The 15,313-nt window shown below is 46.2% G+C and overlaps 1 protein-coding gene across 2 annotated transcripts in view; it reads left to right on the forward strand.

Moving 5' to 3' along the window:
• LPCAT2 (lysophosphatidylcholine acyltransferase 2) overlaps positions 1-15,313 on the forward strand; it is a 241,330-nt gene that overhangs the window by 103,173 nt on the left and 122,844 nt on the right. For both annotated transcript variants that reach the window (XM_086945191.1, XM_086945192.1), the window contains exon 5: positions 10,648-10,708. In XM_086945191.1, the coding sequence (XP_086801317.1) occupies positions 10,648-10,708 (61 nt within the window). The remainder of the gene's footprint in view (positions 1-10,647; positions 10,709-15,313) is intronic.

The raw sequence follows: 15,313 nt of genomic DNA on the forward strand, positions 1-15,313 counted from the left end.
CCAGGGCTCTGCATTTAACTCTCGAGCTTACAAAGAAGCCATGGCCAGTTTGGGCGTAGCATTGTGGTACTCCTCTTCAGTCTATCCTGAGGGAAATTCTGTTGTGGAAAGGAAAAACCGGGACATGAAGCAGTCTAGAACAGCTAGGGTATTAGGTTTGGGTGATGGGTGCGTCAAACATCTTTAGGGGGTCCAACGCTCATTAAACAATTTGCCAAGTAGTTCTCTAGGGGGTGTCACTCTATATGAGGTCCTGTTTGGGACAAGAATGTGGGTCCCAGATCTCGATTACAAAGGCACAGTGGTGGAAAATAAACCTTTTGACATCAAAAATCTTTTGGCGGTTTTACAGGACTTAAATGAACTAAGATCGAAACAAAGCAACGTGTTCCTGAAGCCAACCACTACTGGAGAATAGCCACCTGTCACAACAAGGCCTGTATGGATCCCAAAGCTTGGGGATCTAGTCAAAGAGAAGATGGCGGATAAGAAGGAATTTGGGCCTTCTTACAGACAACCAGTACCTGTCCTAGCCATCCACGGATCAAGAACAGTACTTCTGCTGTCCCTTTCTGGGGAAAAAGGAGAAAAGTTTTGTGTCAATCGACCTCATCAAACCACATGTGGCTAATACTAAGCAGTAGGCCATGTGGACTTCGACCAAGTAGCAGACCCACTCCTCTAGCTACTATCCAAGAGGTTCAAACTGAAAGACGTATCACCTTTGAAGAGTCAGAAGTGAGAAATATAGGACTAAGCAATGATGCTATGGAACTTATTCCTCTTGAAACCCAAATAACAGTTTGTCCTGATACACCTGTCTACACCAACGTAACACGTGATCAACTGGTTCCAGCGATTTCACGAATCCAGATGCAATTCCACCCATTGACAGAACTGCCTCTGGCTATTTCATTAACTTTGGTACATCTTCTAAAGATTCCAGAGAACATGAGATGACGCCAGCACAAAGAACTTTCAAAAAACAAGAAAGAGACTTTTTTCATCTCCCGATAAAGACTTCACTGGTTTCACTATGGATTGAACTATGGATTGTTTCTGGAATATCTTTCTTTCTGCTTTGGATAGCTTTAGTTATGACTATGAGTATGCTGATAAATGGAAGATATATTCAAATGGACACAGCAAGTAAAATAGTGAACTTACTTCTGAAACCACACAAATCATCCCATCGTGAAGCAAGAGACTTGGCAGCAGTAAACATCACAGCCGTTCCTATACAAGATGGTATAGTTTGGGACAAAACTGAATGTGACCCATTCGACCCGTCTGAACTTTTGAAGAGTCCACACTTATTTAAAGTTTCATTAAGTGACTTTATTACTTCTAGTACCTTTTCTGATGATTGGGACTTTGAGACTGTTAATAACGTGATGTCTGATTTAGAAAATTCAGTTGCATTCTCTAATCCTGATTATTTAGAGGGTTCATTAGACTATGAACAGTTTTATTGTTAAAAACACGATGGTCATCATTTCTTGCATAAATCTGCAACACCTAGAAATGTATTTATGTATAACCAATGGAAACATTGTCCTACACCACCAAAGGGTAGCTCAAAAACGTTTGCAAGGAAGTGTCCATATTTTTCAGGGATCAACATATCCAATCCAGAAACATTTTATTTAAAAGATTTGAACAAAACAGGAATGAAAAATATGTTAACCGATACAAAAGAGATTTATTCTGCCGCCTTTATTACCCAAATGTCTAGACAGGGTTTCAACTTTTTGAAAAACACAATTGACACAAAATCTGTCTGGGGTACAAAAGATTGGCAAGTACAGGGGATAGAAGCTTTGTTTAGAGCCTGTATCATCCCACAGCAAATAATGTTTTTAGATGACACTGTCCAACAAACTTCTTGCCTTGGGTTAACCAAGATGAAAGATAGGAACACTCCGTCCATACTGCACCTGCAAGTAATAGCACTACACAGGGGGAGGTCGACATACATACTATTTTGCATCACAACAGCTCCTGAATGGGAAAAATGGTTGCTCTGGCCCACAGACACAAACATCTGTCAAGAACGATTCCTGAAGAAAATACAGGGATTCACTACCAAAAGGCCAGACCAACCTATGTTCAAAGACAGAATCCAGGGGTAGTAACAACATACAGTGTAGGAAAATTGTGCCTTGATTGGCTCCAGAAATCTACACTAGAGGATGTAAAACAACACATCTTTACTTAAAGAAGGCGCAAACCTTAGGGATTTCTTGCTAGGTCCAAGAAAACCGCTTCAAAAACCTTTCATATATGCCGGTATCTACACTGCTTATAATGAAATATGGAAGGTTACCCAAGCAGACGCTGCAGAAAGAATACGAGAAATTGATCGTATTAATTTAGAGCAATCTCTTGCTGTACTTGACAATGGGTTAATGACTGTCATCCTGGATTTATTATTGGGCAACATTGTATCCTCTGCCATAGACTGATGGAACAAGATTTGGTCATGGTGTGACCAGGCCAGTCTCAATTATATTATATTTTGCTATTAGGCTGGATGCTACAAAACGTGCGTGCGGGCTATGTGCTTTGGCGTTTTATCAACACAACGTCTCTGTTTTCAGAATTCAATCTCGCTGATAAACAGATTGAACTGGCACAAAGGGGTGCAAAGTATACAGTGCTGAGCATTGAAAAACTGGAAAAATTGCCATTTGTGCTAGCAGGAAAAACAGCTACAGAATGGATCATTCATGGCAAAATCGTTCTGCCTGTTACAACTTTCCATTTTCAGTATTGCCTCAAAAATATACCAGCAGGCAAACATGAAAGGTTGGGTAAAGAATAAATCAAAACATCCTGGGATTTACCTTACATACACAGATGTTGGAGTGGGGGGCTTGAACTGTTTCTTAGCGCTACACACTGTGAAAATGCACTAAGCAGTTCTCTCCTATGTCAGGGTATTAATTTACACAGGTATTGTAACGGTTCCAGTGCAAATTTGTCCTGTCACCTGCGAGGTTTACCAGCCGCAGTGATAATCCAATTTTTGGACAACTTTCAAATGGAAGTTACATTATGTTGAATGATCACAGCTGCTGTGGCATGTTGCCAGGAATCCCATATCTAGTAACAGTTACTTCCAGTGTCACTTGCTGTATGCAAGTCTTGTTCCCCCAAATAGACACAGGCAGGGAGTCACCTTTATGACCTTCAATGAACATCTCTTCTATACAAATTGATACTTTAAGCAGAATGAAAGCCATTCTTTTACAACAAACCGTGCCTTTGACCTCAACCAAAAAAACCTATGATCTAAAAATTGCAAGGACTTCAGCTGAGATACAGGCTTTGTTAAGTACAAACTGCTTACACATTTCACAGAAATGTTGGGACGTATCTTAAACATGCCTGATACAAGCAGTATTGTGCATGTATTTAAGAACGTATGTTCAGGACTGTTAACTTCTTTTCAAGCAGTCCTCGGAATCATTCCAAACTTCATGCACTTGGTGTTTGGTGGTCTGCCGCTAATTCTAGCACTCGTTGCAGGAATCCTGTTTTTATTCCTACTGCTATCGTATGGCTAGCCAATCCACCCGCGTCACTCCCAGCACCATGGAGAAGGCTCTCCTGGAAAGGAAGTGTCTGGAGCGCATAGTACAACTTTTGGGTTTATCTCGTCTACGAGAATTAAATACCACATGGTTTCTGTCATTCATACCAATCTGGTAAGATTACAGCTTACCTGGTCTTCGCTGCCTGCTTTGCGGTGAAAAATGCATGCTAGACATCTGTCTTAACACTCCCATGAGTCCTGCCAATGGATATCGATACTGTGCTGGACCTGGTAACGGCCCATGCTCTGTGTTGTCCCCAGAGGCTACCACTCCTGATGACAGCATTTCTACTGCTGAGGTACGAGAGGAAACAACGGGCACGCAGGTCACAATGGAAACAAACATTGCTGATGCTTCCAATGCTGAAGGCGATGCTTCGCATCTATGTGCAGTTAATCTTCTAAACTATGTATTCCAAGTATCACCTATAGCGGTAGACAGTTTTTTGTCTATAGGAATAGAGGATTTCATGTTCTCTCCATCCCCATACACTGACTTTTGATTCAGCACACAGTGTACTGGGAAGACTTTGAATTTGGCCATCATTTTTTTAAAACAAACACAAATAATTTGAACTTTTTCCCATTTGTTCTTTTTTTTCAAAATGTGTGTTTTTCTTTTTTATGGCAAAGTAATCTGTTTACAGTAGAACCATTCATAGAGAACATAATTCTTTGAACGGTTCCAGAGACAAATTGTTACCTTGTCAAACAATTTCATTTGTGTAATCGTGACCTGAAATGGTTTTGAACTTTCTTTTCTTCTGTAATTACGAACCATTTCATCATGTGTATATATTTATGGTCATTCATATAGCATTCACTGTGCACATATGTTTAGAATTGAAAATTGCTTTAATATGTACAGCACCATTTAATTTTTATGCATAGCAACAGTTTTAATGCATTTTAACAATGTATTTTAGACATGTTTTTAGCACTTCATGTGTAGCTATATTTTAGGTGTCTATGGTGTCATAAGTTGTGGATATTGAGCCCTCACAGTACAAAGTTATACTAAATAATATCCCATATGACCGTAGGAACTTATGACCACATTGGTGACAGGACTTGGGGGTACTGGAGGATATGGACTGGGAGGCCACCCTGATGCACCCTCATAAGCAGATATGTTTAGCAATTTTATGCATAGCAACAGTTTTAATGCATTTAAAAAATGTTTTAGTCATGTTTTTAGCAACTAATTTGTAACTCTATTTTTAGTATGTTTAGCATTTAGTAATGTCGATCATTTGAAACTGGAGTGGGTGTTGTTTCGATTTAGATACCCGTACAAAGGTTTCCCGAATCATGCCCTTATATAGGCACAACTCATATTGCCCTTATTTAGGCATAGAATCCCAGTCCTTATTTAGGGATCAGTCATGCTATCCAAATACAGGCATGGTCATCTACATCCGTCCATCCCAAGTCACAACAAGTTCTTAGAAACCAGACCCTTAAGCCATTGGGACTTTCCCTGCTTGGATTATTGATTTCTCCAATAACTCATTTATTATGCATGAACAACTATTCCTTAGGGGTTCATTCATGACGTTTTCCTCTGCCCGACTTTACATCAATGCTAGCATTCCTAGGCACCTTCCAGGTATAAATATACCTTTACTTACCATGGCAAACCACGACTCGGCTACACAGCTCGATATGGCTCGCCACTGCAATTTAGGAATTCAAGTCCCTGCCTGATGCACCGACCAGACGCTGTCCTTCTGCTCGCAGAGAATCCAGCTTCCAGTGTCCTGACTCTCTTCACTGGGTGTTAAGAAATGAGATCTGGACAGAGATTCCCACCTTTCTCATTCTAAGGTATGGAGCAGACTAGAACCTAGACAGACTCTTGGCAGTACAAAACTATAGCTAACTATACTATAGAAAACAGCACCTACTTCTTACCTCGTACTACACTTCGGTTATGTACACTGGGGTAGGACTATTTAGAAGCACCAGACGAGTATTCACATTTTAGCCTGTGTTATTTATGTATGTTTATATGAATATATGTCATAGCTAAAAAAACATGCTATTGCAGTATTACTTCTTACTGCTCACACTGTATATATTATATTTTGCATACTGTCTTGAGATTCTAACAGCTCATATCTCTTGCACAAGAAATAAGACTGTTCAATAAATCCTTTTATTGAAACGCTCGTCTAACTATTTCTGTGTAACTCTGAAGAAATTTAGCATGCACTATTGACTGAGTGAAACGGTTATCTATTGTTTCCACAATTCTGAGACTGTTTTGATTCTAAGGGAAACAAAGTTGTCATGTTTATGCAGTTGTCAGAAACTACTCCCTTCTTGTTTCTTTGAGAAGTTTCTAGTGACCTCTGAGTTAGCTGGCACACAAGTAATTAAGTTTAATATACTCGATAGAGGCATACTGACCTCAGTCCTATGCAAAAAACTATAGTGTTTATTATTCCAATGCGTAGAGCCTATAAGGGAAATAGGAACTACACTACAGTTCAGTGTTGCCGCTATATTCCAGATATAGGGGGCATTAAAAGGGGCAGGCAGGTCAGGACCAATGGGTCCCTTTTTTGGTGTGGTTACACCCCATGTTTTGCCACGCTCCAGTAGGAGGGGGCACAATCCTCTCCCTAATTGGCTGGGTCCCCTCATCTTCAAGATGGAGGGGGCAGAAAGGTGTGCTTCACATTGCCTCCTCCCATTTAACGAGACTTTGAATGACAGTTTATTAGGGGCCAGGTATTAACCTTGCTCTGGGGCCCCCTGTCAGCTGACAAGTTGCCAGGCACCGTCGTCCTGCTCCAGTCGACCCTGCTTTTCTCTCACAGCATCCTTCACCAGATAACCTTCATGTTCAGGCCTCCACAAGTAGGTCTCATCCGCAAACATTTCCCACCACTCCCCCGTACATCTTAATGCGTGGTCACATGTGACAAGAGGGACTTTTCTTCCTGCAGCTTAGACCTTCTCCCTGTTTATGCCAGCTGCTTGTTGGGCCATTAGTCCCATGCTCTTCGTGATTCAGTATCTCAAGTACTCTCTGGTGTTCCTGTTGACTTTTGTCCTGTCTTGGCGCAGGCAATTGAAGATGGTTGTGTTGCGGGCAAGTTCACATTTCATTGTGGCTTTGAAACTACTGATTCCATCCGGCGAGCTATTAATACTAGTGTTGCCATTTTCTGCCATGCATGACTGTGATCTACTTGGTTCTGTGACGACATCCAGACCTCCCTGATGGACATACCTTTTCACACGCTATACCTGTTCATGAATAAGGCTTGTTCTGCACAGTTTTGGATGAGGCATCCCTTATCGCCTGCCTGTCCAAACCATTCAGTAGGCCCGGCAATTTTGCAGTTGCGGCCGAGGTGCCTACTGCTCATGTGGCTAAGGTTAGCTTTTTGTCCAGCCCTCAAGCTCCCCCCATCGCCACATTGGCCAAACCTCTTTAGTGTGCCCATGATGAGGCACGGCCATCGAATGGGAGGAAGAAGCCAACTATTCTTTCCAGGTTGACAGGAGATCATGTCGGACATGCAGGTCCTGCAGATCGTTTGCAGGGTGTGCCTTCTCCCATTCCTTTCTTCCCCCCCCCCTGTACCTTTTACCACCCTCCCCCCAACAACTGATGGAGGACTACATCTTCATTTATGGTAGAAAATGCAAGCCCTTTTGGCCATAGGGGCTACCGAGAGGGTGCCAGTGCCAGAAGTAGAGTCTGTGATTGCTATTCCTGATACTTTCTGGTGCCCAAGAATGGACAGAGGACTCTGGCCTACATTGGATGTGCGCCCTCAACGCTTTCATCCAGAAAGAAGTTCAAAATAGTTACCCTGTCCCAGGTCCTGTCTGCACTTGACCCTGGAGACTGGATGGTGGAGTTAGACCGGCAGGACCCCTATTTTCATATTCCAGTCTTGCCGGTCCATGGGCACTACCTGCGGTTCATGGTTGGACAGGAGCATTTTCAGTTTGGCGATCTCTCCTTTGGCCTTCCCAGTGCCCCTCCGGTGTTCACGAAAGTGATGGCTGTGTTGATGCTCATCTTCAGAGGTCTGAGGTATCAGTCTTTTCCTACCTCGGTGACTGGATGTAGAGGTTGTTAGCCTCCTGCAGACTATGGTGAGCCCCTGTCTTCGTTGGAGTTCACTATCAATGAGCCAAAGTCACACCTGATTATTTCTCATATGTGCCCCTTCATCTGAGCCATTGTGGACAAGGTTTGGGTTTGAACCTTTCCCCCGGGAAAGAGAGTCCAGAACATTCAGCAATGATCTAGATCTTTCAGCCTCGGTCCTGGATTTCAGTGAGTTGACTCTGAAGCGGCTGATGGCCTCCTGCATCTTGCTGGTTGAGCATTTCAGGTGGCATATGCCGGCTCTGCAGTGGGGTCTGAAGTCCTAGAGGGCCCAACATCAAGGGGACTGCTCCAACCATGTTTAGATGTCAGGGGACCTGCAAAAGATATGTAGTGGTGGGTGCTGGACTGCAATTGGGTCTGTGGCAGACCTCGTTCCCTTCTGCACCCTTGACCGCTGTTTGGGAGAGGTAGAGATCAGATTCCTCTGGGCTCCAACCCATATCAAATTTTATGGATTTGAGAGACATCCAGTTGACACTGAAATCCTTGCTGCCATCAATCAAAGTAAAGGTGGTACTGGTCTCACAGACCACTTTACTGCCGTGTTGTACTGCAAAAAACCAGGCAAGGTGGGGTCATGGACCATGAGCCAGTACGCCGACGTCTCTTGAAATGACTGAACCACCAAGAAATTTTCCTTGTGGTGAACCAACCGACGGGGTAATTGAATACCAGGGCAGATGTACTCAGCCATCCATGTCTAGCGGATCACAAGTGTCAGTCGGATCCGGAGGTGGCGAAAGGCTCCTTCCGCCAATGGGTAGAACCTTAGTTCAATGTGTTCCTCACCTTGGAGAATGTTGAAGTCCAGCACTTCTGTGCGTTGGAGTTTCCAATGAGTCACTCTGTCTGAGACACATTCCGTCTTGTGTGGAAGTGGGATTCCTGTATGCCTTTCCACCAATACCACTCCTGCCAGAGTTCTCAAAAAGATCATGACAGACTAGGGATAAGTCATCCTAGCTGCTTTGGATTGGGCACGGAGAGTATGGGATCCAAAAAGTCCTTGGGTTGAGGATCTGTTCTCTGAGCAGGCTGCCTCTTTAGAAGGACCTGCTGTCAAAGTAACAGGCCAAGGTTCTGCACTTGGACTGTCACAATCTCCACCTTCATGCTTGGAGATTATGTAGCAACAGCTGAACACCTTCGACCTTCCTCCGGAGGTGGTTGATGACATCTTGGCAGCCAGGCGACATATTAACTGTATGCGCTGGTTGTTAAGACAGGGTTGTGGTCTGGTGCGGGACGTGCCAGTTTTACCCTCTTCGGTACAAGTTATCTGACATTCTGTTTGTTCTTCCTCTTGCCTGGCAAGGCTTTGCTTTCGCATAGTTCAGGGTCATCTTTCGGCCTTCTTAGAGTTTTTGGATTAGCACGTTTTGCTTAAATCACCAATTGTGATGCAGTTTTTTAAAGGGTTACAACATATGTTTCATCCTTCTCCATTTGTTATGCTACAATGAGACCTTAATCTGGTCCTGACTTACCCGATGCGAACTAAGTTTTAGCCACTTCATTGATGTCTCCTAGGGCTCCTTACCATCAAGACTGTGTTCTTCGTTGCCATGACCTCGGCATGGCTAGTGAGTGAGTTTCAGGCTTTTTGTATTAATCCACCTTACGCTACCTTCTTCCCAGACAAACTAGTTCTACGGACTCGGGCATCCTACCAGCTGAAAGTTGTGTTGCCATTCTACGTTGGTCAAACCATCACTCTGCCAACATTCTATGCTACTTCTCACTCCTCTAAGAAGGAGTAGAGCATCAATTGCTTGTACCTAAAGAGTCGAGAGCTATGGCCTTCTACATCGATAATGCCAAAGAAAACTGGGTGGACGATCCGCTCTTTTTGAAGTTCGCTGGAGTGAAATAGGCAAGAAGAGAACAATCTCCTGCTGACAGTGCTCTGCATTAGGATTTGCTACGCATTGGGTAAGAGGCAGCCCCCAGAAGGACTGCGTGCTCAGTCTAGCAGGGCCAAAACTGCTACCACTGCATTAGTACCTGGAGCCCCTGTCCTAGACTTCTGCCAGACAGCATCTTCGGCGTACTTCCACATATTCAGGAAGCACTATTGTCTGAACAATCTGGTTTGTGGAGAGGGTCAGTTTGCCCGCCCGGTCCTGCAGGACTTTTTTGGTTTGAGTGCACTCACAGACCCACCCACATCTAAACAGGTACTGCTTTTGGTATCCATTTAGAAGGTGAGTAATCTGCAGCTAGAAGTCTCTTTTAAAAGACAAGTTACTTATCATCAGTAATGCCCTTTCTATTAACAACTCTATTTAGCTGCATGTTAGTCACCGAGCCTCCCATCCTCCCGATTCTGTGATTGAACTCTATCCATTAACACGTCTAGAAAACTGCACACTGTCTGTCTATATGCTTTTGGGGCTGTGCATCTGGGGGCATGGACAATTGCGAATGCAATTGAAAGCACGCAGTAGTGGCACCTATATAGACCCCGGGACCCATGTGAAGCAAACAAATAGGATTTGGAGGAATTACAACTGAAGCGAGGCGAGTGGTTGGTTTAAGAATGGGGAGTTGACATAGAGGATGCAGAGAGAGAAGAACTAGGATGCTAAGATCAATGCTGTATGAATGCTAAAACTCTTGTACTGCATTTCATATCAGTAATAAAATCTTTTTAACTGAAGGCCTCCATTGATACAGATTTTTACCAGAGCTGTGATAGACTGACATTGCTCTTCCTTACCTACTCCTTGCTTCCTGTGTATGTAAAATGAGTACAAGTACATTGCTTCAGAAAACTAAACAAACACTGTAATTGTCAATCTAATCATCTTTTACATCCTGCTCTCATTCATTTGAATTGAGTTCTGTGTGGGGTCATTTTAGCATATCCCAGTTTGGATTGGTATTCTTACTATATTTTTTTTTATCCTAGATACTTCTTTTTCCAGAAGGCACCTGTACAAACCGCTCCTGTCTCATAACATTCAAACAAGGTGAGATTTTCATAATACTGGTTAGTTGGGTCAAATTTTTGTGCAACAGAATATGAAAGTTACGTAGGAGGGGATCTCTGTGTAGTGTCATAATCTTGTGAATAGTCCCGCCCATGTGCGGGGACCCCGGAGCAATTGAAATAGTCTGTTAAGTTGTCTTCCTCTGCAGTCCTGTATAGACACTTAAGAGAAAATCAAAGACAAATAATGCAACCTAAAACTACAAGGCTACATTGGCCAGCACTTCATCTGGAAGTGAAAAAGGATAGCCAAATAATGTCAAAATGTACACATTTTGTTAAGTCTCACACATAGAGAAACTCCCCTTCACAAAAATCCTTTGAAATGATAGAGAGGAAGGGTTGGACAGAAAAGCCCCTATAGGCTGCCATTATGTGTCTGGAAAAGGGATACCGTGCCAATAAGGAACTCTCCAGAGACCCTCTGTATCCCAGGATGCACAGCCAAAGGCCTTTTACTTTCAGTTCTTTTTTCCGGCTCTTGCTAGCAGGACCCTGGAGCCTTGAGCTCTACCCTTTTGGGTATCACTTCAATTTTTGGCACTTTTTAAGTGTTTTGAGTGTTTCACTCGACGTCTGGGGTCTTCCTCTTCCAGTTGCTGTGTTTTTTAGCCAGTTTTGCCACCTTTTTTGTCAAAAATGCCAGCTTTGTTTGACAAGTGCCCTGAGTGTAGTAGGAAAAAGGCTAAATCTGACTCCCAGAGAGTATGTATACTCTGCCTCCCCTCTACCCATGTCCCTGACTCCTGTGAAACTAGTCACTCTTTCTCCAGGAGGACCCTGCGTGACGGGGAGAAGATTTGCCTCCAAGGCCTGGAGCAGAGGAGACACCAAGAACCAGGTGGGACTTCTGGGCATGGAGGGACTCTGTCAACGTCCTCTGCCCGTGCATCGGCGTCTGGGGGGCTCCCCAGTCCAGAAAAGGCACCGGTTCCGGTCGACGTCGATGGCGTCGAGAGGTACGACAACCATATGCTCCCCGTCGACCCAGGGCTCTGGGTCGAAGCGGCATCGCCGTTCGACGTCGAATGGTAGGACGTCGAGACCTCAGACAAGGTCGACGTCGAGGACTTCACCGGCGTCGACACACCATTGACGTCGTGATGTGTCCGAAGGTGCTCGCCGTTGAGGCAACACCGCCGTACGCCGTCAACGCGAAGGTCGATGTCAAGGAGAGACAAGTCTATGTCGAGAAGAAATTCGACGTCGAGGAGTTGGTCAATGTCTGGAAGATCGACTTCGAGAACAAGGAATTCGAAGAGGTCGACGTCAAGGAGAGAAAAATCGACGTCAATGAGACCGTCACGACCCAGGATGGTGTCCAGTGCCTCGGTGGTTAGTCTATCATCTTCATCAGTGAGTTCCCGGTCGCAGCGGCACCGGCGCTCGTCCACAAAGAGGTTTGCCTCCAGAGCATCCTCCTCGAGGCCTGCTCGTACGAAGAGGAGAGTGCTTAGGTCACCGGAATCTGATTATTCACAGATCTATTCGCCCTCTAGGCCCAGGACTCCTACGCCTTCTACTCTTCCCCCACTACCTCCTAGGAAGCCTCCTCCGCCACCTCCACCGCCTTCCTGACCTCTACAACAACCACCTGGGGTTCCACTTCCGCCTTCTCCAAGGCCGGCGGTTCCTGCGAGACCCAGAAGGTCTAGGTCAAGGTCCAGAGGGAGGTATCGCTCTCGCAGCGAGCGTCGCTCCTCGACAAGGTCCCGTCATCGCCATCGGAGGGAAAGGTCACGGTCCCGTCACACGGACTCTTCCAGTGACCGGAGGTGTTCTCCCACGTTATCGAACTCTCCTCCTACGAGAGTGGCGCCTGTGGACGACATTGTGACATTCCAGGATGTGCTGCTGAAGGGGGCAGCGAAGTTAGGGATCACATTGACGGTACCCACTCCTTCTACCGCTGTGATCTTTGACTTTGCACAAAAGACATCTCTCTCGCCCTTTGTTGCCTTTGGTGCCAGGACTGGCGGAACCGGCCATGGAGCTGTTTCTGACGCCGGCCTCGGTGAAGTCGGCACCACCTAGACTTCAAAAGAAGTACAGGCCCCCGGTTTCTGATCCGGCGTTCTTGAGGTCTGATCCTGTCCCTGATTCTGTAATCGTGACAGCGGCCAAGAAACAGCATTCAACTGCCCCATCGTCTACGGTCCCTCCGGACAAGGAGAGCCGTCAGATGGACTCAGCTGGACTGAGAGCCTGCAGTACGGCTGCCACCTCAATGAAAGTGGCGAGTGCCTCGGTGCTCTTGGGTCGCTATGACCGCTCCTTGTGGGAGTCCCTGCAACAGTTTATTGAGCTCCTCCAGAGGGATAGGCGAGAAGACTTCCAGGAGATATTGAATGAGGGCATGATGGTCTCAAATCAAGTCATCAGCTCGGCTGCAGACTCCTCTCTCCTGGCTGCTCATGGGTACTGCCATGGCATCAACTTGAGACGTCATTCCTGGTTGCGTCTTATCTCTCTTAAGCCAGAGGCACAACAGAGGGTCGTGAATTTGCCATTCTCGGGATGGAGAAACCAAAGGAACAACGGAAGTCCTTCTGTCCTTTCCAGAGGCGGTACGGTCCCCAGAGGCTAGGGCAAGGTCGTCAAGCTGGCCAGCAGCAACAACAGCATCAGCAATACCAGCGGCAGCCCTTCCAGAAGCGTCAGAGGGGCAGAGGCGGCCAGCAGTCCACCTCGGCGAACAAGGGCCCGGCCGGGTCTAAGCCCTGAGGAGTTACTTTCTTCTCGTCCGTTACCCGATCCGGTGGGGGGGGGGAAGCATACAAAATTCCTTGGCAGAGTGGAGAAAAATGGCTCAGGACAAGTGGGTGCTGAATATTATTTGCAATGGATACAGTCTTCATTTTGTCAGCCCTCCTCCAGCAATTCCACAGGTTCGCTCGCAGCACCAGCTGCGCAAGTTTCAAGCGAAGGCCAATACCCTGTTCAGAAAAAGGGCAATAGAAGACGTGACGTCCCACTGTCTCAAAGGGGAAAGGGTCCATACTCGAGGTTCTTTGTAGTACGCAAGAAGGACAAAAACGAGTTCAGGCCCATTCTTGATTTGCAACAAGCAAACAAATGGATTCGCAGGAAGAAGTTTCGCATGCCCTCTTTGCACCAGATTTATCCTCAGCTGCAAAGAGGAGATTGGCTTTGCGCAATAGATCTGCAGGATGCGTACCTCCATGTGCCCATTGCACGGAAACACCGGATGTTCCTGCACTTTCTAGTCGGCACCATTCACTATCAGTACATCGTACTACCGTTTGGACTGAAGTCTGCACCCAGGACTTTTTCAAAATGCATGGCCGTGGTGGCAGCGCACCTGAGAAAGAACAAAGTGTTTGTCTACCCGAACCTGGACGACTGGTTGATCAAAGCCTCCACCTTCCAGGAAGCACAATTGCACTTCAACAGAATGGCCATTCTGTTGAGCCAGCTGGGGTTGCACATAAACATGTCCAAGTCTGTTCCGACTCCTGTTCAGTGCCTACAGTGCTTGGGAGCCTCCATCGGTACTCTCTCAGCAAGCGTGTCTCCTTCGGAGGAGCGACGCTTATCGATCCTTTGGAAGGCTCAGGCTCTCATGTCCTTTCCATCTACGACAGTGAGGACTGTGTCTTCTCTTCTGGGGTAGATGGCCTCTTGCATCTTTCTCACGCCACATGCACGCCTCCACATGATTCCACTGCAGGAATATCTGGAGGATCAGTGGGACCAGAAACGAGGGAGCTGGGACGACAGGATCCGACTGTCTCTACACGCTCAACAGTCCCTGAGATGGTGGTGCTCAGCAGAGAATCTCCTCAAGGGGGTTCCATTCCACAAGGACATTCCCATTCAGACTATCGTAACAGATGCTTGTCTCCATGGCTGGGGAGCACATTCGGGCCATTTACAGATTCAAGGAACGTGGTCTCTGGCGAAATCCACGTATCACATCAATTTTCCGGAACTCCGAGCTGTTCACTTGGCACTGAGTACTTTCATCCGTCCTTCCAGACCAACTCCTTGCTTGTACAGACGGACAATACGACTGCAATGCACTACCTCAACAAGCAGGGGGGTTCGAGATTGCGCACACTGTCACAAGAAGCGCAGACGATATGGCACTGGCTGCTAGCCAGAGGACTGACAATAATGGCTACCCATCTGCCAGTTGTGCAGAATGCTCAGGCGGAGGCACTCAGCAGGCTGGTCCAAGAAATCACGAGTGGGTTCTAACTGACGAGGTGCTAGGAAACATCTTCGATGGATGGGGCACTCCAGAAATAGATCTGTTCGCCACCGCCGAAAACAGAAAATGCCGAGACTTTGCCTCCAGGTTCTACCAACCGGGGACTCTGGGGAATGCGCTATGGCTCAGCTGGTCGAACAGCTTTCTGTATGCTTTTCCACCCATTCCTCTGATTCCGGCAGTTCTCGTCAAGCTGCCTCAGTCCAGAGCATGAAGGATCCTCATTGCTCCGGAGTGGCCTCGACAGTGGTGGTTCACAGACCTGCTCCACCGGTTTTTTCAACCCCACCTGTGGCTGCCGTGTCGGCCGGGCCTTCTTGCGCAGTTCGGGGGGCAGATGGTACACCCCAG

The sequence above is a fragment of the Lissotriton vulgaris genome, chromosome 12 (genome assembly GCF_964263255.1).
Source record: "Lissotriton vulgaris chromosome 12, aLisVul1.2, whole genome shotgun sequence".
Lineage (NCBI taxonomy): Eukaryota > Metazoa > Chordata > Amphibia > Caudata > Salamandridae > Lissotriton > Lissotriton vulgaris.